Below are 26,328 nucleotides of genomic sequence, written 5' to 3'. Positions count from 1 at the left end.
TGGGGATTTGATGGGCTACTATGGCAAGCAGGGATGGAGCAAAGGCCCATGTGGGAGAGAGTATCCCAGAGCATTATACGAGAGGTCAAACCATTCCTGCCTCAGGTCCCCTAGTCGTGTTTAATAAGAGAAGCCCCCCCCCCCCCCCCAAAAGAAAAAACTAATAAACCCATTTTCTCCTTCAATAATTATTTTTTGGAAAAAAAGGTTCATCATAAAACACATATTAGGTATCGCTGTAATCGTAGCGGCCCATAGAATAAATGAGAACTTCTTATTTATACCCCACGGCACACAATGAATTTGCTAATTATTTTCATTCCCCCCAAAAGAAATACAAAAGTTACTAAAATTATATGTACCGCCAACTAAACATAAGCCCTCAGACCTCCCCGGTGATGGAAAAATAAAAAAGTTCTGGCTCTAGGAATGAGACGATAAAAAAGAAAATGCTTGGTATCTTAAGGGGATAACCTACAGAAGAAGAAGGAGCGCTCCATCACTGCAGGATCAGACTACACACGGTTTGTTTGTAGTCTGTAACCATGGAGACATAGATCTAAATATTTGCAAAGTAACTTTATTTGTTATTTTAGATGAATTGGAGGACTGTATGCGATGGTTGCTGGAGATGCAGATACAGCCAGGACCCTGGCCTCTACCTAAGCCCCTACGTGCTGGAAATCCCATTGCGGTTCCATATTACGTAAATGTAGAGATGCCCTTTGTGTGGAACGCGTCAGACAATAGTCATATGGCATAAGGTCTAATGACAATCCCAATTTCTCAGTGACATAGATTATATTAAAAATTAAATATTTATAAGGTAGAACAAAGCCCGGGATTCCCTGAAAAAGCCGTTCACGTGTCCCCCGCAGCAACAAGATATTTTTTCGAGTGAAACTTGGGGGAGGGTGGGGGGTGCATCACCAACACCATGGCCACCCCAGTAATAACAACACATGCAGTTCTGCCCGCACTTTTACCCTCTTCCAACCCCAAGAAATGGCACTTTTGGCCCTTGTTATAAAAGGCCTCAGCAACAACACATCACTTTATCATTTCTAACCTGCGCTGAAGCCGTGAAAGCTAAAACCTGATTGGCTGCTGTGGCCATCGGCGCCACGTTTTATTAGATTTCATACATCATATATGATGACCGTTGTCCTACCCAGAAGTATCATTGCGCCAACACGTAGGTAAAGCGGCATTATAGCGGGCAGTTGTCTGGGGGGGGGGGGGCGCTATCAGTGGAACAATATACAGGTGCAGTGTTACAATGTCACATCATCTGGTGATCTGGATAATAGATCTACATGAGGGCAGACACCAGGGCAGTGATCACAATGGTGCTCGGTGTTCTTATTTGTCAGGTGGATTTATAGATATCTCCATGATTGTATGTCACCTGGTGAGCAGCGTCTTCCCCGGCTCGTACATGTCTCCCGCCTACACGTGTGATGTGTCTGTTCTCACCGGTTCAGCATTTTCCAACCACAGTGAGCACATAAGAGATCAGTTTCCTCCGTCTGAAAGTCACCGAGCGTTACACATATATCCAGGCAGCCGCACTCAGAAAGTATGTCACTGTCCTGTACCCCCAATGTCACTGTCCTGTACCCCCAATGTCATAGTGCTGTACCCCCAGTGTTACTATCCTGTACCCCCATTGTCACTGTCCTGTACCCCGTGTCACTGTCCTGTACCCCGGTCACTGTCCTGTACCCCCAATGTCACTGTCCTGTACCCCCAATGTCATAGTGCTGTACCCCCAGTGTTACTATCCTGTACCCCCATTGTCACTGTCCTGTACCCCGTGTCACTGTCCTGTACCCCGGTCACTGTCCTGTACCCCCAATGTCACTGTCCTGTACCCCCAATGTCATAGTGCTGTACCCCCAGTGTTACTATCCTGTACCCCCATTGTCACTGTCCTGTACCCCGTGTCACTGTCCTGTACCCCGGTCACTGTCCTGTACCCCCAATGTCACTGTCCTGTACCCCCAATGTCACTGTCCTGTACCCCCAATGTCACTGTTCTGTACCCCGAATGTCATAGTCCTGTACCCCCAATGTCATAGTGCTGTACCCCGTGTTACTATCCTGTACCCCCAATGTCACTGTCCTGTACCCCGTGTCACTGTCCTGTACCCCCAATGTCACTGTCCTGTACCCCGTGCCACTGTCCTGTACCCCCAATGTCACTGTCCTGTACCCTCAATGTCATAGTCCTGTACCCCCAGTGTCATAGTCCTTTACCCCCCCAGAGTCATTATCCTGTACCCAAAGTGTCAGTGTATCATTATCCTGTACCCCAAGTGTCTGTGTGTCATTATCCTGTACCCCAAGTGTCAGTGTCATTATCCTGTACCCCAAGTGTCATTGTATCATTATCCTGTCCCCCAAGTGTCATTGTATCATTATCCTGTAGCCCAAGTGTCTGTGTGTCATTATCCTGTCCCCCAAGTGTCAGTGTATCGTTATCCTGCATCCCATGTGTCAGTGTATCATTATGCTGTCCCCCAAGTGTCAGTGAATCATTATCCTGTACCCCAAGTGTCAGTGTATCATTATCCTGTACCCCAAGTGTCAGTGTCATTATCCTGTACCCCAAGTGTCAGTGTATCATTATCCTGTACCCCAAGTGTCAGTGTATCATTATGCTGTCCCCCAAGTGTCAGTGTATCATTATCCTGTCCCCCAAGTGTCAGCGTATCATTATCCTGCACCCCAAGTGTCAGTGTATCATTATCCTGTACCCCAAGTGTCAGTGTCATTATCCTGTACCCCAAGTGTCAGTGTATCATTATCCTGTCCCCCAAGTGTCAGTGAATCATTATCCTGCACCCCAAGTGTCAGTGTGTCATTATCCTGTACCCCAAGTGTCCGTGTGTCATTATCCTGTCCCCCAAGTGTCAGTGTCTCATTATCCTGTACCCCAAGTGTCAGTGTATCATTATGCTATCCCCCAAGTGTCAGTGAATCATTATCCTGCACCCCAAGTGTCAGTGTATCATTATGCTGTCCCCCAAGTGTCAGTGAATCATTATCCTGCACCCCAAGTGTCAGTGAATCATTATCCTGCACCCCAAGTGTCAGCGTGTCATTATCCTGTACCCCAAGTGTCAGTGTATCATTATGCTATCCCCCAAGTGTCAGTGAATCATTATCCTGCACCCCAAGTGTCAGTGAATCATTATCCTGCACCCCAAGTGTCAGCGTGTCATTATCCTGCACCCCAAGTGTCAGTGTGTCATTATCCTGCACCCCAAGTGTCCGTGTGTCATTATCCTGTCCCCCAAGTGTCAGTGTCTCATTATCCTGTACCCCAAGTGTCAGTGTATCATTATGCTATCCCCCAAGTGTCAGTGAATCATTATCCTGCACCCCAAGTGTCAGTGTATCATTATGCTGTCCCCCAAGTGTCAGTGAATCATTATCCTGCACCCCAAGTGTCAGTGAATCATTATCCTGCACCCCAAGTGTCAGCGTGTCATTATCCTGTACCCCAAGTGTCAGTGTATCATTATGCTATCCCCCAAGTGTCAGTGAATCATTATCCTGCACCCCAAGTGTCAGTGTATCATTATGCTATCCCCCAAGTGTCAGTGAATCATTATCCTGTACCCAAAGTGTCAGTGTATCATTATCCTGTACCCCAAGTGTCTGTGTGTCATTATCCTGTACCCCAAGTGTCAGTGTCATTATCCTGTACCCCAAGTGTCATTGTATCATTATCCTGTCCCCCAAGTGTCATTGTATCATTATCCTGTAGCCCAAGTGTCTGTGTGTCATTATCCTGTCCCCCAAGTGTCAGTGTATCGTTATCCTGCATCCCATGTGTCAGTGTATCATTATGCTGTCCCCCAAGTGTCAGTGAATCATTATCCTGTACCCCAAGTGTCAGTGTATCATTATCCTGTACCCCAAGTGTCAGTGTCATTATCCTGTACCCCAAGTGTCAGTGTATCATTATCCTGTACCCCAAGTGTCAGTGTATCATTATGCTGTCCCCCAAGTGTCAGTGTATCATTATCCTGTCCCCCAAGTGTCAGCGTATCATTATCCTGCACCCCAAGTGTCAGTGTATCATTATCCTGTACCCCAAGTGTCAGTGTCATTATCCTGTACCCCAAGTGTCAGTGTATCATTATCCTGTCCCCCAAGTGTCAGTGAATCATTATCCTGCACCCCAAGTGTCAGTGTGTCATTATCCTGTACCCCAAGTGTCCGTGTGTCATTATCCTGTCCCCCAAGTGTCAGTGTCTCATTATCCTGTACCCCAAGTGTCAGTGTATCATTATGCTATCCCCCAAGTGTCAGTGAATCATTATCCTGCACCCCAAGTGTCAGTGTATCATTATGCTGTCCCCCAAGTGTCAGTGAATCATTATCCTGCACCCCAAGTGTCAGTGAATCATTATCCTGCACCCCAAGTGTCAGCGTGTCATTATCCTGTACCCCAATTGTCAGTGTATCATTATGCTATCCCCCAAGTGTCAGTGAATCATTATCCTGCACCCCAAGTGTCAGTGAATCATTATCCTGCACCCCAAGTGTCAGCGTGTCATTATCCTGCACCCCAAGTGTCAGTGTGTCATTATCCTGCACCCCAAGTGTCAGTGTGTCATTGTTCTAACATGACATTGTAATAATTTGTATTTAGTTCCATGTTGTGTATTGGTAAGTAATGTTCTCAAAATGTATTGCAACTTGAATTTTAAATCCTCCCCCTTCCGGTACATGAGTAACAGTTACCTACTCACATTTAAGATACACAGGAAATTTTCTTGCCCTGACTATTGTCTATGAATCTCCCAGATGTCGGTGTGCGGGCGTCTTATTCACACTCATCAGTTATTTTTTGTCCTCATCCTGACCTTGTAATAGTCACCAGTAACATCTGTCTCATATCTATCTATCTATCTATCTATCTATCTATCTATCTATCTATCTATCTATCTATCTATCTATCTATCTATCTATCTATCTATCTATCTATCTATCTATCCATCCATCCATCGCATATCATAGACTTTCAGGTATAATTTAAGGGGTTGAACAAAAATATCCTGTGAAACGTTTCGGAATTGCAACCATTTTTCTACACCGCCGCCTTATTTCAGGGGCTCAAAAGTAATTGGACAAATTAACATTACCATAAATAAAATGTTTTTTTTTAAATACTTTGTAGAGAATCCTTTGCAGGTAATGACGGCCTGAAGTCTGGAACCCACGGACATCACCACACGCCGGGTTTCCTCCTTTGTGAAGCTTTGCCTGGCCTTTACTGCCGCTGCCTTCACTTGTTGCTTGTTTGTGGGTCTTTCTGCCTTAAGTTTTGTCTTAAGCAAGTGAAATGCTCGATCGGGTTGAGATCCGGTGACTCGGCCATTGCAGAATATTCCACTTCTTTGCCTTATAAACTCCTGGGTTGCTTTCGCTGTATGTTTTGGGTCATTGTCCATCTGTCCTGTGAAGCGACGTCCTCGCTGTATTTGGTTGAATCTGAGCAGAAAGTAAATCCCTGAACACTTCAGAATTCATCCGGCTGCTTCTGTCTTCAGTCACATCACCAATAAACACCAGTGACCCAGTGCTGGCAGCCACGCATGCCCATGCCATCACACTGACCCCACCATGCCATCACACTGCCCCCACCATGCCATCACACTGCCTCCACCATGCCATCACACTGCCCCCACCATGCCATCACACTGCCCCCACCATGCCATCACACTGACCCCACCATGCCATCACACTGCCCCCACCATGCCATCACACTGCCTCCACCATGCCATCACACTGCCCTCACCATGCCATCACACTGCCCCCACCATGCCATCACACTGCCCCCACCATGCCATCACACTGCCCCCACCATGCCATCACACTGCCTCCACCATGCCATCACACTGCCCCCACCATGCCATCACACTGCCCCCACCATGCCATCACACTGCCCCCACCATGCCATCACCCTGCCGCCGCCATGCCATCACACTGCCTCCACCATGCCATCACACTGCCCCCACCATGCCATCACACTGCCTCCACCATGCCATCACACTGCCTCCACCATGCCATCACACTGCCCCCACCATGCCATCACCCTGCCCCCGCCATGCCATCACCCTGCCCCCGCCATGCCATCACACTGCCTCCGCCATGCCATCACACTGCCCCCGCCATGCCATCACACTGCCCCCACCATGCCATCACACTGCCCCCGCCATGCAGTCACACTGCCTCCACCATGCCATCACACTGCCCCCGCCATGCCGTCACACTGCCTCCACCATGCCGTCACACTGCCCCCACCATGCCGTCACACTGCCTCCACCATGCCATCACACTGCCCCCACCATGCCATCACACTGCCCCCACTATGTCATCACACTGCCCCCACCATGTGTTACAGAGGATGTGGTGGCTTTGGATCATGAGCCGTTCAAGCCTTCTCCATACTTTCTTCCTCCCATCATTCTGGCACAGGTTGATCTTAGTTTCATGCTGTTCCAGAACTGGGCGGCTTCTTTACATGTTGTTTGGTAAAGTCTAATCCGGCCTTTCTATTTTTGCGGATGATTAATGGTTTGCACCTTGTGGTGAACCCTCTGTATTTGCTCTCATGAAGTCTTCTCTTTCTAGTAGACTTACATACTGATACAACTACTTCCAGGAAAGTCTTCACTTGGGTAAATGTTGTAAAGGGGTTTTTCTTCACCATGGAAAGGATTCTGCGATCATCCACCACTGTTGTCTTCCGTGGACGTCCAGGCCTTTTGGAGTTCACGAGATCACCAGTGCGATCTTTTTTTTCAAGAATGTCCCAAGCTGTTGATTTGGCCACTCCTGACATTTGTGCTTCTCTCTAATGGATTTCTTCATCTTTATCAGCCTAACGATGGTCTGTTTCACTTGCATTGAGAGCTTCTTTCACCCCATGTTGTGGGTTCACAGCAACAGCTTCCAAATGCAAATGCCGCACCTGGAATCAACTCCAGACCTTTTTCCTGCTTAATAGATGATGGATTAACGAGGGAACAGCCCATGCACCCCATTAAATAGCTTTTGAGATAATTGTCCAAGTACTTTTGGACCCTTGAAAAAGAGGCAGCCACATATTAAAGAGCTGTAATTCCTAAACCCTTCCTCAAATTAGGAAAGGCTCCAGAGGACGGAGCTAAAACGTTGCACTGAGGGTAACAAAGTACCCCACTTTTTTTCACTAAATTCTGCCTGTATTTTTTTGTCTCTATTTATTCTATATTTATATCTCATATCTATCTCTCTATGCCCCATGTTGTGCATTCGTGGATACATTTTTGCACGGTAATACTACTATATCACGTCATTGTATTTACGTCTGATTGGACTAATGACATTTGGCACTGTGTATTGTTGGCCTGGGGTCCCAAAACTAAAAATCATTTCTATGGATCTAATAATATGCGAGTGTGCGTCCACGGTGCCAGGAGCCTCTTCCAATCGTTGACTATTTCATTACTTAAGTTATCCCAGGCCTCCCTGTAACAATACATCACTCCTTGCTACCTCTTCATCATGAGATCCGCTCTACGCCTCTATGTGCTTTTTATGCAGATGTAGCAGAACTAAGTTTGTCATTTGGCTAATTTCTGGAAACACCAATTCTAGGAGGCTTTTACACAGGACTGCAGATAAAACAGTCTGCATGATAGAGTGGACAAACTGAGCTCTGCTACATCTGTACCTGTATTCTACAGTCTATGAAGCCTATTAATCCCGTGCACTGTAATACAGCCCTGGGCTTGTTCTGGAAGGGGTGCACGTATAAAAGACACAGTGTCTGCAGCATCCCCCTCCTCTGCGAGTTGTATATACTGTAGCATGTTCATATAGGTAGAAGATGAATGAGCAGGGGGTATGGCCTGGGGAGGAGGCTCCGTACTGACAGCTTTGCCTTGTAGAGAGGGTGGACCCTGAGCTACTGCAACCCACTGGGCTTGTGATTGAGAGAAACAGGAGCAGCCCGCATCACTGCAGAGCCCACTGCAGACAGGGAGGATCAGGGCAGTAGTCACAGTGCACTGCAAGGAGGAGGAAGGAGCTTGCAGCTGGTAGGTTCATCTTGGCATTTGCTGGGTATACAGGGTGAAGGTTCTGCAGCTTGCACCTTTAGAAGGGGGTGGGGGGCAGTGACTCCTTATTGCATCTGTCTTACATCAGGGATGAGGTCTTCTTTGTGCAATGACATTCACAGCCTTCTATATGACCACCCATCTTGGATTTATCATCCTCTTCCTCCCCCTTTGGTGACATGACAACCCATATAAATACAAATGTTTCTCTCTGGAAACGTCCCATTTTTGCAAGCGGATTACTCCGGGATAAGAGAAGGATCCTGGCTGAGATCCTGCACAAGCCTTTAATGCTTTCTGCTCCAGCCTCATCCAAGGTGATTGACATCTGGTTTTTTTTACATCATTTTTTTTTTTTTTGCAATCTGATTTGAATGCAGATAGGGTGACCCTATGGGGGTTTATGTGGGATTGTGTGAGAGCGAGCAGGAGATGGGGGGGCGGGGGAGCAGTGACAGAGCACTGTGCATCTAATCTGCCTTTCAGATAACCTTTGCAGAATGTGGCCTCCCAAAATGCACTGACAAAGCCGCCTGCATGGCACATAGAGGGGTGAGGAGCCACGTCCACCTTGTATCCTTGTGTTCTGTATAACCTGGCGGCAGGGGGATGGGAAGGAGGTGTGTGCCCCCTGTGTTGTAAATATTAGTGCATGCGGGGAACCTTCCAATATGGATGTTGCTTTGATGTTTGTGTCTGGTTGATAACGAATATTCAATAGGTTGGGAGCGATGAAACTCAACATATAACATGGACCGGGCCAACAGACCCTACGACGCTTCATCCAGTACGAAAGCTAAGGTAGAATTTTACCAGGATACCAAGGGTCACTTTCGGGTACTCGCGATGGGTTTGTGATGATTTTGTACGTCGTCGATGGTTCGGAACCGAGGACCTGGATGTTGAATACGGCTGGCGGTGAAATATTGTTAACGATGGGTCAAGAGTTCACATCATATCCGGTGAAGTTACTGGTTATTGATCTATTTGTGGGTTTGTACTGATCTGCGGAGCTTACAATCTAATTTCGTTATCACACAGACTGAAGCTGGACATGGATGTTAGGGTTTTCATTTCGGGTCCTGATGGGATCTGTCACTATTTTAGGCTTTGTGGGCCGGTGATCGCTCCAAAACAAGGATTTGATCCTCCTACGATCCATTGTTCCCCCTGCACATAAGCGGCGCCAGATGTGTTTGGCAGCCGCTTATCCACATCCACGTTTGCCATTTTATGGGAGAGTGGAGGATGGGAGTTGTTGGTTGATCATTTGGCTCATGACTATCACATATCTATGGGCATCTTTTTAACAATTTCCTAGAAAGTCAGTGGAGGGAATTAGAGATTGACTCGCTTTATTTGATACCAGAGATTTTCAAAGCAATATTTGAAGAAATGTTGTATTTGTTCTCCCCTCACCACCCTTGTTCTTCCCGCTTCCGGGCCCACTGTAATAATAGGATTATACGAGAGCTATGGTGGCTCCATTATACTGTCCCATACGTCCCAGTACACATGTAATGCAGTGGGGGTCACACACGATACATTCAGATTGACTCTTTAGCGCCTCCAATGGTTCACGTCCAGTCAGGGGAGTGGTCCAGGAATTGTCAGACTAACAGGCGTGGAGGGGCACATAGGCTCTGAGCACTCCGTTCTGGAGTCGTGGCCTGGAAAACCCTTTAACGGTGGATGTTTATAGTCATGTGCGTAGGGATGAGCTGTCATTAAATAGAAGACCCGGCCACGTCTGGTTTTGTTGCGGTTTGTACATATTATTCGCAGAAAATTCTCCACCAAAAAGTGACAAACGAGTTTATTTATTGTGCAATTCTAGACAAATCTGTCGAAAACGGGAAATATGTAGAAGGCGGGATTCGGATTTAATCTGACATTCACTATAATCCTACTAATTTAAGGGAATTCTGCAGTTTTTATTTTATAAATAAAGTTTATTGAAACGAGCACTGTATGTTCTGGATCCTTGAGGAAAAAGTGTCCAATTACAATTCAGCATTCATTCTACCAGTGCGGGCTAGAAAGTGAAAGCTGAACTCTGATTGGCTGCTGTGACCAAGAAGGCCACAATTAAAGAGAGTACATGAAACAATGTGTGAATAGCGCTCAGTTCAATAAACTTTATTTATAACAAAAACTGGGGAGCTGGAATCCAAATGGTTGCTATGGGAAACTTTTTATACTTCAGTTGTTGCCCATAGCAACCAATCAGGTGACAGCTTTCATTTTATAACCTGGTTTGGAAAAATGTAAGTTGAAATCTGATTGGTTGCTAATGATTCGTGCAGTAGATTTTGAATATTGGAGGCGTTGTGTATTTGAGAGAAAAAGAGAAGTTGATGAGGACACGATGAAGCAGGAAGGTGACATGTTCAGGAAATGGCGTTTCTAAATACAAGGTGCTAACCGCTTCTCTGCCGAAATCATCACCGTACAAGGTCAAGGACCTAATGGCGGTAAACAAGGTGCTGTGTGTACCGTAACCCATAGCAACCTGTCAAATGTATGCGTATATACGCAGCATACGCCTGTACTTGGGACATCTGTGGTCAGTTTTTGACCCTCCGTGACATGCGTTCGCCATCAGCTCCTCTTACAGGTCCATTAGCGCCCCGGTGGCTTTGCGAAAATAGGCGCCGATCTTTACTCACGAAACGCGCGAGTGCTTATCTTGATACTGTATCATTGACTACGTCACATGTCTACATTCCGATAAAATACGCGCTAAGAACTCCATATTAGGGAAAATGACCACATAAGGACTGCGGCTGTAATCTGATTGGTTGATGCGTTTTACTTTAAGTGTTGAGAATCGAGGCTCATTACTCACGGTCTTTCCTGTCATATGCCGTCACTGAGGAAAAATTCTCTATTGTCCGGGACGTAACAATCGGCCGCGCCGACACCACGAAAAATGTATTTCCAGTAAAAGAAACTAATATTTATTGCCATCACCCCCCCCCCCCCCCCCCCGCCATGTTTCCCACTACAGCTGCTTCATCTATTGTTTCCCATCGTTCTATTGTCTGGGTATACAGCGCGGGCTGTCGGAGGTTAGATATATATAGGCCGGCAGGGGTTGTCCTGGGAGACGCATTTCGCAATACTTGGAACGGGCGGATTGAAATATCGTAAATTTGTATTCATGGCCACGTGCTGGCACAAAAGGGGCACAAAGACCATAAAATTACAATTCGCTGGGTGAACGTTGTCATACAGCTGGCAGCTGATCAGACATTTCTAGGCCTCGCTCACATCCCCGCTGCGTTTTATGTATTATAGGGATTAACTGGGGGAATACCGAAACGCGTAACGTAAATGCTGCGCTATTCTTTACTGGTAAATTACCATGTTAGCTGTTCTGGTATTTGTATATCATATCCTCCGTTACAGCAAGCTGGCGAACGCGATTGTGTTAAGACTGATAAGACGCAATCTGGCTGCAGAACTACAAGTCCCAGCATGGCCTGACAGGCGACATCTGCGTTGTCGCCATACGTTGATCAGCGACATCTGCCCAGGGTTGTCATAGGTTACTTGCCACCATGAGCTGTAGGTTCGGATATTTAGGACTATGGGTTTATTCCTTGTAAAAATGATTCATTTTCATAATTTCCCCATAAATTGTAATGGTAGCACCCACAATTAAAGGGCCGGTAACCATAAAGTGGTCAGCTTGTAATAGTGCAGCAGCGTTATAGGAGTCCCTGCTGATATCAGTCACATATGGGATGTAAATGTCTCTGGAGTTTCTCCATATGTGATATAAAGTAGTGACCTCCCCAGCCTGAAATGGCTGATAACAGGGAATAATAGATTGCATTCAGATGTACAGCCCCCTTAAGCAATGTTTGCTGACCTCTTCACTAAAGATGGAGGCCCACCATTGTATCCTTGTATCTGTTCCAGTAACTGGGCCTATATAATGGATGTTAATGGAGCGGACGCTAAGACAGTTTCTCATTGATTTTCGGATCTTCATTGTTTTGGTTATTTTTTTGTCCATAAAAAAAAAAAAAAAGGCAACAGAAACCCTGCATAATGTGAACCCAGGCTTAAAGCCTTGTAGCCTCCCCCTCTATACTCCTTCTCTCCACAGGGTCCTCCAGGTCTTTATAAGCCCATTGATAGTGGGATGTATGCCATAAGCGACAATTGTATCACTCTTGTCCATGTGCTGGGTCAATTGTTAGACCGCAGGACAAGAAGTGTTGTCATAGGGATGGTGGAGCAGATGAGATGCAGGCTTTGAATATTGAAATGGCTGGCACAATGTGGGCACTGGATAACTCGTATAAACTGTCTCTGTCACTATCATGAGGGCACAATGGCTGTCTATTATAGTGGACTGGCTGTCATTGTTATGGAGGTACTATGGCTTTCTTGGTTACAGGGGCACTATGGCCGACTACCATGGGGCAGTAGATGTGACTTTTATGGTGGTACTATGATTTTCTCTGTTATAGGGCCTGGTTTCCAATGTTATGGAGGTACTCTAGCTATTTCTGTTATAGGGTCACTCATAAGGAAGTACTATGGATGTCTTGGGGGCACAATGGGTGTCTATTAGAAGGGCACTTTTTGTCACTGTTATGGGGCACTGTCTGTCTTTGTTATGGCGGCACAATGGCTGTCTGTTGGTGTGGCTTACGGCGGTACCAAGATTTTCTCTGTTATAGGGCCCTGGCTTCCACTATTATGGGGGTACTCTGGCTGCTTAGTTATAGGGGCACTGACTGTCACTGTAATGGAGGTACTATGGCTGTTTATTATAGGGGTGACTATGGTTGCTACAATGGGGGCACTGGCTGTGTCTTAGTAGGGCACTATGGCTGTGTTTTAGTAGGGCACTATGGCTGTGACGCTTATAGGAACATTGTGGCTTGCTCTCTTATGAGGGCACTGTGGAAGTACTCAAAAAGGGGCATGTTACACGTCATGTAAGGGGGGGGCATTTTTTTGGAGGGTACGATATAGCAAAGCTAAATTGGTTACATAACCGGTTCTTTTCTGCCCTGCGATAACTCAATGAGTTGAGATAATGAAGTCTACATACCCAGAGTCCATTGTTAATACAATGCGATATCAGAATGGGTTTTGCCAAATGGGAATCTCGGCTCTGCTACATCTCAGTTTGGGTGTGTATATACTCAGTATGTAAAATTACAAAAAAAAAACAAACAACTACTCAGTCAAAAAGAAAAACAATTTATGGTAAGACCCTTGTGAGTCATTGGCCTCAGGAGTGGTCTCCTTACAGTAGGTTGGGTCCTTCCAGCTTCTTATTCCTGTGTAATTACATTTCCTGAAGCAGGTGGGGGCACTGTATTATACAGGGGGGGGGGGGGGTGACGTTACCATAACTATGCTTGGAACTTGTTTATGGCCAAGAACAACCCAACAAATGTGTTTCCTCTGTAGTCACGTGACTATTATTCCTGAACTGGGAGCAGGCTTCTACATTTCCGGCAACATTCCAGAAAGCTCGGAACGTCCCCATTGTAATACGGTGAATGTACGTTCCGTTCTGTCCGAGCTCCTCCCTGTCCATGTTCTCCCAGCCGCCATCTCTATAGTGTAACAGCGAGCTCCGATGTCATCAATTCACTTCATTATTACAGGAGCAAAGAGTAGGAAAATGCAGAAACTACGTATTATATCAGCGAGAAGGAAACGGGAACTGAAACTGTTTTCTCTATTTAACGTGTTCATTTATGTAAATTGTATTCAAAGTGTTACCGAGTCATCTCCTAAAGACATTCTCCGACCTGCACATAGGGAGCAACATTATAGAAGTTATATTCTTCTACATAGGGGGCAGTATTATAGTAGTTATATTCTTGTATATAGGGGGCAGTATTATAGTAGTTATATTCTTGTATATAGGGGGCAGTATTATAGTAGTTATATTCTTGTATATAGGGGCAGCATTATAGTAGTTATATTCTTGTATATAGGGGGCAGTATTATAGTATTTATATTCTTGTATATAGGAGCAGTATTATAGTAGTTATATTCTTGTATATAGGGGCAGTATTATAGTAGTTATATTCTTGTATATAGGAGCAGTATTATAGTAGTTATATTCTTGTATATAGGGGGGCAGTATTATAGTAGTTATATTCTTGTATATAGGGGCAGTATTATAGTAATTATATTCTTGTATATAGGGGGCAGTATAATAGTAATTATATTCTTGTATATAGGAGCAACATTATAGTAGTTATATTCTTGTATATAGGGAGGAACATTATAGTAGTAATATTCTTCTACATAGGGGACAGTATTATAGTAGTTATATTCTTGTATATAGGAGCAGTATTATAGTAGTTATATTCTTGTATAGAGGGAGCAGGATTATAGTAGTTATATTCTTGTATATAGGGGGCAGTATTATAGTAGTTATATTCTTGTATATAGGAAGCAGTATTATAGTAGTTATATTCTTGTATATAGGAGGCAGTATTATAGTAGGTATATTCTTGTATATAGGGGGCAGTATTATAGTAGTTCTATTCTTGTATATAGGGGCAGTATTATAGTAGTTATATTCTTGTATATAGGGGGCAGTATTATAGTAGTTATATTCTTGTATATAGGAGCAGTATTATAGTAGTTATATTCTTGTATAGAGGGAGCAGTATTATAGTAGTTATATTCTTGTATATAGGAGGCAGTATTATATTAGTTATATTCTTGTATATAGGGAGCAACATTAGGGCGGGTTCACACATGGCGGAATTTCACTTAAATTCCGCTGCGGACACTCCGCAGCGTTAATCCGCAGCGGAGCCGTTTCTCCATTGACTTTCACTTTAATTTAGCAGTGTTCGTTTACACGATGCGTACAATTCCGCTGCGGAGCATAGGCTGCGGAGCGGAATTTGGTGTCCGCAGCATGCTCTGTCTGTTGCGGAGCAGTGGCGGACTCATGGCGGAATTTCTCCATTGACTTCAATGGAGATTCAAAGTTCCGCAATGAAGTCCGCAGCTGTCATGCACATGTCATGTGTGCTGCGGATGCGTCTTGCTTTTTTAACTTGACATTTCTTCATTCTGGCTGGACCTATGTATTTCTAGGTCTACAGCCAGACTGAGGAAGTCAATGGGGCTCCCGTAATGACGGGAGCGTTGCTAGGAGACGTCAGTAAATAGTCACTGTCCAGGGTGCTGAAAGAGTTAAGCGATCGGCAGTAACTGTTTCTGCACCCGGGACAGTGACTACCGATCCCAATATACATGTATCTGTAAAAAAAAAATGAAGTTCGTACTTACCGAGAACTCCCTGTTTCTGTCTCCAGTCCGGCCTCCCAGGATGACGTTTCAGTGTAAGTGACGGCTGCAGCCAATCACAGGCCAAGCACAGGCTGCAGCGGTCACATGGACTGGCGCGTCATCCAGGGAGGTCGGGCTGGATGCCGAAGGAGGGACGCGTCATAAAGACAACGGGCGGTAAGTATGAATTTCTTTTACTTTCACTAGGGAAAGTGCTGTCCCTTCTCTCTATCCTGCACTGATAGGGAGAAGGGAAGCACTTTTCCCGCAGTCTGCAGCAGCTAGTCCGCATCAATTTTCTGCACATTTTGTGCAGATCCGCAGCCGTAATCCGCAACCCGGATTAGGTGCGGCATTGATGCGGACAGTTGCGGAGGAATTCCGCCATGTGTGGTCATGCCCTTATAGTAGTTATATTCTTCTACATAGGGGGCAGTATTATAGTAGTTATATTCTTGTATATAGGGGCAGTATTACAGTACTTATATTCTTATACATAGGGGGCAGTATTATAGTAGATATATTCTTGTATAGAGGAGGCAATATTACAGAACTTATATTCTTATACATAGGGGGCAGTATTATAGTAGTTATATTCTTGTATATAGGGGCAGTATTATAATAATTATACTCTTGTATATAGGAGCAACATTATAGTAGTTATATTCTTATACATAGGGGCGGTATTATAGTAGTTACATTCTTATACATAGGGGCGGTATTATAGTAGTTATATTATTGTATATAGGGGGCAGTATTATAGTAGTTATATTCTTGTATATAGGAGCAGTATTATAGTAGTTATATTCTTGTATATAGGGGCAGTATTATAGTAGTTCTATTCTTGTATAGAGGGAGCAGTATTATAGTAGTTATATTCTTGTATATAGGGGCAGTATTATAGTAGTTATATTCTTGTACATAGGAGCAGTATTATAGTAGTTATATTCTTGTATATAGGTGGCAGTATTAGGGCATGACCACACATGGCGGAATTCCTCCGCAACTGTCCGCATCAATGCCGCACAGAATCTGCGTTGCAGATTCTGCAGCGGATCTGCACAAAATGTGCAGAAAATTGATGCGGACTGGCCGCTGCGGACTGCAGGAAAAGTGCTTCTCTTCTCCCTATTCAGTGCAGGATAGAGAGAAGGGACAGCACTTTCCCTAGTGAAAGTCAAAGAAATTCATACTTACCGCCCGTTGTCTTGGTGACGCGTCCCTCTTTCGGCATCCGGCCCGACCTCCCTGGATGACGCTCCAGTCCATGTGACCGCTGCAGCCTGTGCTTGGCCTGTGATTGGCTGCAGCCGTCACTTACACTGAAACGTCATCCTGGGAGGCCGGACTGGAGACAGACGCAGGGAGTTCTCGGTAAGTAAGAACTTATATTTTTTTTTACAGATACATGTATATTGAGATCGGTAGTCACTGTCCCGGGTGCAGAAACAGTTACTGCCGATCGCGTAACTCTTTCAGCACCCTGGACAGTGACTATTTACAGACGTCTCCTAGCAACGCTCCCGTCATTACGGGAGCCCCATTGACTTCCTCAGTCTGGCTGTAGACCTAGAAATACATAGGTCCAGCCAGAATGAAGAAATGTCATGGTAGTAAAAACAATACGCTCCGCAGCACACATAAGATCTGCGGACTTCATTGCGGAATTTTGACTCTCCATTGAAGTCAATGGAGAAATTCCGCCATGAGTCTGCAACCAGTCCGCCACTGCTCCGCAACAGACAGAGCATGCTGCGGACACCAAATTCCGCTCCGCAGCCTATGCTCCGCAGCGGAATTGTACGCATCGTGTAAACGAACACTGCTAAATTAAAGTGAAAGTCAATGGAGAAACGGCTCCGCTGCGGATTAACGCTGCGGAGTGTCCGCAGCGGAATTTAAGTGAAATTCCGCCATGTGTGAACCCGCCCTTATAGTAGTTATATTCTTATACATAGCGGCAGTATTATAGTAGTTATATTCTTATACATAGGGGCGGTATTATAGTAGTTATATTCCTGTATATAGGAGGCAGTATTATAGTAGTTATATTCTTGTATATAGGGGCAGTATTATAGTAGTTATATTCTTTTATGTAGGGGCAGTATTATAGTAGTTATATTCTTGTATATAGGGGCAGTATTATAGTAGTTATATTCTTGTATATAGGAGCAGTATTATAGTAGTTATATTCTTGTATATAGGGGGCAGTATTATAGTAGTTATATTCTTGTATATAGGGGCAGTATTATAGTAGTTATATTCCTGTATATAGGGGACAGTATTACAGTAGTTCTATTCTTGTATATAGGAGCAGTATTATAGTAGTTATATTCTTGTATATAGGAGCAGTATTATAGTAGTTATATTCTTGTATATAGGGGACAGTATTACAGTAGTTCTATTCTTGTATATAGGGGCAGTATTACAGTAGGTATATTCTTGTATATAGGGGCAGTATTATAGTAGTTATATTCTTGTATATAGGAGCAGTATTATAGTAGTTATATTCTTGTATATAGGAGGCAGTATTATAGTAGTTATATTCTTGTATATAGGGGCAGTATTATAGTAGTTATATTCTTGTATATAGGGGGCAGTATTATAGTAGTTATATTCTTGTATATAGGGGCAGTATTATAGTAGTTATATTCCTGTATATAGGGGACAGTATTACAGTAGTTCTATTCTTGTATATAGGGGCAGTATTATAGTAGTTATATTCTTGTATATAGGAGCAGTATTATAGTAGTTATATTCCTGTATATAGGGGACAGTATTACAGTAGTTCTATTCTTGTATATAGGGGCAGTATTATAGTAGTTATATTCTTGTATATAGGGAGCAGTATTATAGTAGTTATATTCCTGTATATAGGGGGCAGTATTATAGTAGTTATATTCCTGTATATAGGAGCAGTATTATAGTAGTTATATTCTTGTATATAGGGGACAGTATTACAGTAGTTCTATTCTTGTATATAGGGGCAGAATTATAGTAGTTATATTCCTGTATATAGGGGGCAGTATTATAGTAGGTATATTCTTGTATATAGTAGGCAGTATTATAGTAGTTATATTCTTGTATATAGGGGCAGTATTATAGTAGTTATATTCTTGTATATAGGGGCAGTATTATAGTAGTTATATTCTTGTATATAGGGAGCAGTATTATAGTAGTTATATTCTTGTATATAGGGGGCAGTATTATAGTAGTTATATTCTTGTATATAGGAGCAGTATTATAGTAGTTATATTCTTGTATATAGGGGGCAGTATTATAGTAGTTACAATTGTGTGCTATGTCTGCTCCCAATCTCCCCTCACATCATGCATACTCGCAGACAGAGGGAGGAACTGCAGCTTCATCCCCCTCCTTCCTCCTATCTTCTATTTACAGTATGGATTTTTTGAGACTAAGAAGGTTTCTGAACATTTACAGAGAGACTGCAGGCAGGGAAAGGGGAACTACAATCCGATGGAAGGTGAGGAAGATGCCACTATCCCTAAATAAGATATTTTACAAAATGTTAAATATCCACATGTATTACTGATGTATAGAAATAAACTGTACCACTACGATACGCATTAGGAGGAGCGAGTGGTAGGTAACAGCATATTACTGTGTTGGGGAAAGTACCATTGCTAATGTAGGGTGTATTCACACCATTGCCTTGGGCAGCACCAACTATAATTGCCTCCTAAATTATAATAATTGTACAGTTCTGTAATAAATTATTTCAATGAACATTTGCAGAACAATGAATGGCGTTGATGTAAAACTTTTTGTTTTTCTCTTTGACGTTACTAACACCCTCCCTCTTTATTTTGTACACAGGTACTTAGGAAACCAGATAGTCCATTACGTGAGGACTCTGCAGTATCAGAGGTAATGATTGATCTACATAAACTCAGCTCCCTCGGTTCCTAAAGTCAAGCTCGTTCCAGGTCTCCTCCTCCCCCCCCCCTACATTACGAGGCCTCATTAAAGCGGTCTGTTTGGATGTACGTCTGACCTATGCCAGCCTTGTACAGTGATCATCAGTCTCCTGGAATGCAACTGACCTGTTAGTGGGAGTGCGAGAAGTCAGGAGGAAGGAATTCGTATAGAGTCCTACAACCTTGCTCCAGTCTCCTGCACCCGCAACAATAACAAGGAAAAAAGGTGCAACACCTGTCCTCGAGGTACACAATGCCCTTGATGTGGTGTCAGCCTGTCTGCACGGATTATACTGCGTTCCTGTGAAATTTCGGGATATTCTCGCTCTACCTGTGCGATCTCGAAAAACAAAATTCCCTGAGGGAGTCATCGTATCTTCTGGAGGTCTGTGGTAGACGAAACAAATATCAAGGCTACACGATCTGGAGAAACATCCTAAAGGAATTGCATTTTGACCCAACCGCTTGGATATTATGCACAGGTTTACGTAAAGTCTCCTTCTGGATTGTTGTTATCTTGTAGGAGATGACGGACGTCTGCCCCGGAGTTCAGCTTCACTCCTCCAAAATCAAGTCTTTTGCCAAATCAATCTTTTTAAGTGTAAGCGTTTGAATCTTTCCCAAGCCACATGCAGGGGGCTCTAGGAGAAAACAAAGTTGCGGACAGTAATGTGAAAAAAATTCTTATGTCGTGTCTGAAAGGGCAGCAGGTCATTATAAAGATGGAGGCCATGAAGATCATACAGGCTGAGAAGTTCTCGGAATGCCAGAACTCTCAGTCGAGGTACGGTCCTCCGTCCAGGAGGGAACCCCCTTTAGTTGCCAAACGTGCCTGGCCCTCAGACTCGGAAATTATTGTCAACCAGGCCTGCGGGGAGATGCCTAGTCTGGAGAACGTTCCAAGCACCTTGGGTCTTCCAAGGACGCCTCCGCCACCGAGACGGGAGAAAATCTATCCTGGTCAACGGAAAGCTAGTAGCGAAATCTGTTACCATCGTAAAACCCCTTCCGATGAAGTGATCGTAAACCAGTACGTGCTGCATCCGTCCACCCCATGTGAACCCTTAGAATGTCCAACCTGTGGCCACATGTACAATTTTACAAACAAGAGGCCTCGGATCTTATCTTGTCTCCATTCCGTGTGTGAGGAGTGCCTGCAGATTCTCTACGAGTCGTGTCCCAAGTACAAATTCATTTCATGCCCGACCTGCAAGAGGGAAACCGTGCTGTTTACGGACTATGGCTTGGCAGCCCTTGCTGTGAACACCAGCATTCTCAACAGGCTGCCAACCGAGGCCCTGGCGGCCAACCCCGTACAATGGAGCAGCGAAGCGGACCGTAGTTGCTACCAGACCTTTCGCCAGTACTGTGGTGCAGCTTGTAGCTGTCAGATCCGCAATCCACTGTCTTCCTGTAACATCATGTAGCTTTGCAACTCGGATTGCCCCGGAGAACTGGTATTACTTGTGCAGTATTATCTGGGATGGCGGCAGAAGAAGGGTCCGGGGCAGTTTATCTCAGAGAGCCACTTCTATATCTTGACTTTCAATACCCGTGAAATAGACTTCGTGATTAACGGCAACGCCTAAACCAACCGGCCATCGTTTACATCTTCCTTCCATCCGTCTTGGTGACTTCTTGCATCCCTCTGTAGTTTTGTCTACTCAAGCACCTTCTTGTCCACCCTCGATCCTTCTTCTCTTTCTTTGTGTCTCTTTTCTTACTGCCCCTTTTCTAAGTGGTGATGTAAATATGCATGAACGGACGGGTACGGGAAAGGACTTGAGCATATCGGTGGACCCTTTGCTCTGTTACAACCAGCTGTGCCACGTAATCAAGGCACCAAGCACAACTCAACCTCTAACCATAATGGTGGATGGCAAAGCCACGGGTTGTTGGCTAAAGCTGCTGGTCATTTTGGATCTAACCTACCCCTGTATTCGGAGGGGGGTGGGCATCATCTGACACCTCTCTTTGTTTAAATTGTTTTGCCAAAGCTATTATTTCAGTTGCTGAACAGAATTGAAACAGAAATGATATATTTTAAATTATTGTATGTATTTGAAAAAATGTAAAAAACAAAAACTGTGACTGCGTTAACCACTTTGCAGGTCCCTCTTGCATCAGTTTAACGTCTCCTCTGCCAGCGAGGTCTGCGTTACATTGCGGTGCGATATATTGACGACATTGTTGGCGGAGGGAGAGGTTATTTTGCAACACTTTTGTCCTGATGAGAGAATCATGGTGGGAGACGTCTATCTCTTGTTTATGTTGAAGGCTGTGTATTGATCTCTTTAAGAAGAACCTGCTATCCAATAGCTTGCTGACCAGGGACGGTTGTTGCTATAGCTAAGCTTCCTCTTCAGCTGAAATAACCATCAACTACATAAATGGCTACAACACACTCGGCTCTGCTGTCTTGTTTTATTTCTATGTGATTTCAATTTTTTATATATTTTTATGATTTTTTTGTCTGAAAGGTAATTAAAGGACAGGTGCACCGTTATAAGGCTACATGCACACGTTGCGTATTTTGCTGCGGAAAATACGCGGCAAAACCGCAAGAAATTCGCAGCCAAAAAAACACACCTGTAGGTTGATGCGGTTTTCGGTGCGTTTTTATGTATAGCTGCGTAAATCGTGGCGTTTTCATGCTGCGGGTTTCCAGAACTAGGGAGATACAATTCGCAAGTGGAATCGTGGGATAAATTGACATTCCGCGGTTTCGAAAATACGCACCGCTGGTCAATTTACGGCCCGAAAATGACCGCAGCGTGGACATGAGATTCCCTGGAATGTCATTGCCTATGCCGGTACTGTATTACGGTACTGCGGTTTTGCCGCACATAATACGCACTGTGTGCATTGACTCTAAATCTTCTGACAAGGCATTGAGAGTGGTTTTTGGTGGAGACCCAACACCTTCCATCAATAGTAGATTTCCGTATTATAGGAGTCGGACATTATGCCAGTTGAAATCATAGTAGGGAGCTTTAGGTTGGCCTTACTTTCTATTGACGTCCCCTTAGATTATACTGTAGGGTGCCCAAACAAAACATGCTATATATAGTGCTAGATTACCACACAATGCCTGAATACCACCGCCATATAACACTACCCAATCAATAGCTGAATGTAGCTGCATCCTATGAATCTGCTTTTCTATAGGGTTAGGCAGCAATGGGGTGCAAGCTCTGGCTGCCCAGGTCATCATGGCCAGTTGCACCCCTATCCATAGTGACAGGTTAGGAACCCAGCCCTGGTTCTAGGGATCATGGGGCATCTTGGCTCATAGAACCCCACCAATAATATCTTATGACATGTGTAAATGATGTCTATAGGTGCTCATGTCCTATATACTAAGTCAGCAGCCAAATATTAACTACGGAGAAATATGACATTTACATCTGAGATGGTCCATAGTATACTGGCGGGTTCTTCTGGGGTACATCTGGCATGTGCCGCCTCTTGTGGGTCACAACAATACAGGTGAATATTTTGCAAGCAGGTGTCTATGGCAAGTGATAGGGTTTTCTGTACTGTATGGCCAATTAGAGGTGTTATAAGGGGAGACTTCGACTGATTTCAAGGAAAAGGGGTCCCAGCCCCCATTGTCCACAGTTGCCCCTCCCGCACATCAGACTTTTATAAAATATTTTCCAATATAAAGAGACAATATCCAATGCAAGACACATGGAATGGACCTTCCCTTTAAAGTGTCGTAAAGATGTTTGTGTGACGTGATGAGACGCGTGTACTAAGCACAGGCTTTCTTTTTCTTGGGTGAGATGTCAGTTTCCAGGTAAGGCTTCATTCACATTGAGTTTGTGCTATGAGCCAAGCGTTTTATAAAAAACGTAAACCATTGCACATGTAACGGTGTACCATTTTCTGATTACGTCTGTGTTCACACAGAGTTTTTTTGCAGGCGGAAAAATCTGCCTCAACATTCCTTCAGGAATTTTAAGGCAGATTTTGAACTGCCTGCACGCTGTTTGCCACGTTTTTTGGCCGCGGCCATTGAGCACCGCTTTCTCTGCCTCCCGTTGATGTCAATGGGAGGTCAGAGACGGAAACGCCCAAAGATAGGGCATGGGGCTTCTTTTTCCCGCGAGTGGTTATTACCGCTCACAGGAAAAAAACGCCTCCGTCTCCCATTGATATCAATAGGAGGCGATTTCGGGCGTTTTTGTTGCGGTTTCCAACGCCAAACTACTTAGTGTGAACATAGCCTTAGGGTGGATTCACACGCAGCAGATTGGTTGCAGAAACTTAATCTTAATGGATCGGGTAGAAGTCCATGCACGTGCTGCAGAAACAACCCCAGACGTAAGGGATGAGATTGAGACACAACAAGTCCGCACGTGAATGTCCCCTCATGAGCAGTAGATAATGATGTCATCCTTACTCAGAGGGAAAGTCAGGGAATGCTCCGTGGTGTGGAGTAATGAATAAGGATTTGCTGTAACCAATGAGAATTAGTAACAGATGGTGCGCTTTGTGGCAGTCGTCGGTGAGCGCAGCGTGTGAGGCGTTTAATGCAACAGAACCAGACGAAAGTTGTAACCATTGTGGTCAGCAGTCAGACGTGGGCGAGCGATGACATCACTTCCTGTCTCTGAGTACATATGTAAGCCTTGTGTGTGACAGCATGTGCAGGAAACGGTATATGACTAGGCGTCAGGTGCGATTATCCACAGTATGTATCTGTAAACCACGGACAGTTTTACAGAAAATTGGGCACTGGTGAGAAGAAAAAAAAAGTAGAGGTCCCCGCCTGCAATTCTTGTACAGTTCTTATTGTCTTTTATTGTATTTCTAACAATACGGCCATATAATGTCAGATAATATTACCATGTAATGTCCATATAGTGCTCACCGCACCACCACGGCCCGAACTCCCACTAGTGTGATATGTAAATTGGCTCCGTGAGCCCCGACATCTATCACTTCTCCATATAAAAACTCTGGAGCTGCTGATCTTGAAAATGTTGATAGAATATGACATTAATTTTGATAATGCGGTGATCCGAACCCATTGTCGGGTGAACGGCTGACATCAGCGTCATTTTCTATCCTATGTCAGAAAATGCTGAATGTCCCCTTTAATTATACATCAGGCTGGTCTAACGTGATCTACCAGCTATGAGACGCCAGCAGGAAATCTACCTACACCATAGAAATAAACCAGTAGGTGCATAAAAGACAAACCTAAAATGTTACTGTTATTTCCTGTGTTTCCTCACTGCAGGTAATCATATGTTACTGATCTATATATATATATACCACGTCTGCAGCGGAGTCATGTATGACACAAAGGGCAACTCCTGTCACAACTCATTATGGAAAAGACATTTTAAATACAGTTTAATATATATATATTTATTTCTACATCTCTCCCATCATGCCTCAGGATAGAGCACAGATTTCATATTCTCTTTACCCTTCTGAGCTCATTGTCGCTGTGTAATAAACTTTGCATGAACTGCCGGGAGGAGTGGAGGAAGGGAAGCGACAACTGGTCAGAGCACATAGATAACAAAACTGGTTGTCATCTTCCTGACAAACTAAGTTAATGATCGTCATTACACCACTCCTATAATACTACCCCCTATATACAGGAATATTACTATAATACTGCCCCCTATATACAAGAATATAACTACTATAATACTGCCCCCTATAGACAAGAATATAACTACTATAATACTGCCCCCTATATACAAGAATATAACTACTATAATACTGCCCCCTATATACAAGAATATAACTACTATAATACTGCCCCCTATATACAGGAATATTACTATAATACTGCCCCCTATATACAAGAATATAACTACTATAATACTGCCCCCTATAGACAAGAATATAACTACTATAATACTGCCCCCTATATACAAGAATATAACTACTATAATACTGCCCCCTATATACAAGAATATAACTACTATAATACTGCCCCTATATACAAGAATATAACTACTATAATACTGCCCCTATATACAAGAATATAACTACTATAATACTGCCCCTACATACAAGAATATAACTACTATAATACTGTCCCCTATATACAAGAATATAACTTCTATAATACTGCCCCTATATACAAGAATAGAACTACTATAATACTGCTCCTATATACAAGAATATTACTACTATAATACTGCTCCTATATACAAGAATATAACTTCTATAATACTGTCCCCTATATACAAGAATATAACTACTATAATACTGCCCCCTATATACAAGAATATAACTACTATAATACTGCCCCTACATACAAGAATATAACTACTATAATACTGTCCCCTATATACAAGAATATAACTACTATAATACTGCCCCCTATATACAAGAATATAACTACTATAATACTGCCCCCTATATACAAGAATATAACTACTATAATACTGCCCCTATATACAAGAATATAACTACTATAATACTGCCCCTATATACAAGAATATAACTACTATAATACTGTCCCCTATATACAAGAATATAACTACTATAATACTGCCCCCTATATACAAGAATATAACTACTATAATACTGTCCCCTATATACAAGAATATAACTACTATAATACTGCCCCCTATATACAAGAATATAACTACTATAATACTGTCCCCTATATACAAGAATATAACTACTATAACACTGCCCCTATATACAAGAACATAACTACTATAATACTGTCCCCTATATACAAGAATATAACTACTATAATGCTCCCTATATACAAGAATATAACTACTATAATACTGTCCCCATATACAAGAATATAACTACTATAATACTGCCCTCTATATACAAGAATATAACTACTATAATACTGCCCCTATATACAAGAATATAACTACTATAATACTGCCCCTATATACAAGAATATAACTACTATAATACTGCCCCTATATACAGGAATATTACTATAATACTGCCCCCTATCTACAAGAATATAACTA

General features: G+C 43.6%; 2 protein-coding genes across 6 annotated transcripts in view; one reads left to right on the top strand and one right to left on the bottom strand.

Annotated features, from left to right (window-relative positions):
• RNF224 (ring finger protein 224) overlaps nt 1-26,328 on the bottom strand; it is a 145,977-nt gene that overhangs the window by 69,915 nt on the left and 49,734 nt on the right. The window lies entirely within an intron of this gene.
• Nucleotides 7,975-21,750, top strand: RNF208 (ring finger protein 208). 3 transcript variants are annotated; one of them, XM_075834145.1, is made up of 3 exons: nt 7,975-8,102; nt 18,816-18,900; nt 19,254-21,750. In XM_075834145.1, the coding sequence occupies exon 3, from the start codon at nt 19,984-19,986 to the stop codon at nt 20,779-20,781; it is 798 nt and encodes a 265-aa protein (XP_075690260.1). In that variant the 5' UTR covers nt 7,975-8,102; nt 18,816-18,900; nt 19,254-19,983; the 3' UTR covers nt 20,782-21,750. The 3 variants fall into 3 exon arrangements, with proteins under 3 accessions (XP_075690260.1, XP_075690259.1, XP_075690261.1); XM_075834144.1 differs by lacking the exon at nt 18,816-18,900; XM_075834146.1 differs by lacking the exons at nt 7,975-8,102; nt 18,816-18,900 and adding an exon at nt 8,112-8,440.

The sequence above is a fragment of the Rhinoderma darwinii genome, chromosome 8, assembly GCF_050947455.1.
Source record: "Rhinoderma darwinii isolate aRhiDar2 chromosome 8, aRhiDar2.hap1, whole genome shotgun sequence".
Taxonomy (NCBI): Eukaryota; Metazoa; Chordata; class Amphibia; order Anura; family Rhinodermatidae; genus Rhinoderma; species Rhinoderma darwinii.
Note: the sequence above shows the minus strand (reverse complement) of the source record. Positions and strands in the feature narration are given on the sequence as shown.

What these genes read in the sequence shown, in the direction of transcription:
- RNF208 (XM_075834144.1), top strand. Translation starts at nt 19,984, where the DNA reads ATGCAGGGGGCTCTAGGAGAAAACAAAGTTGCGGACAGTAATGTGAAA.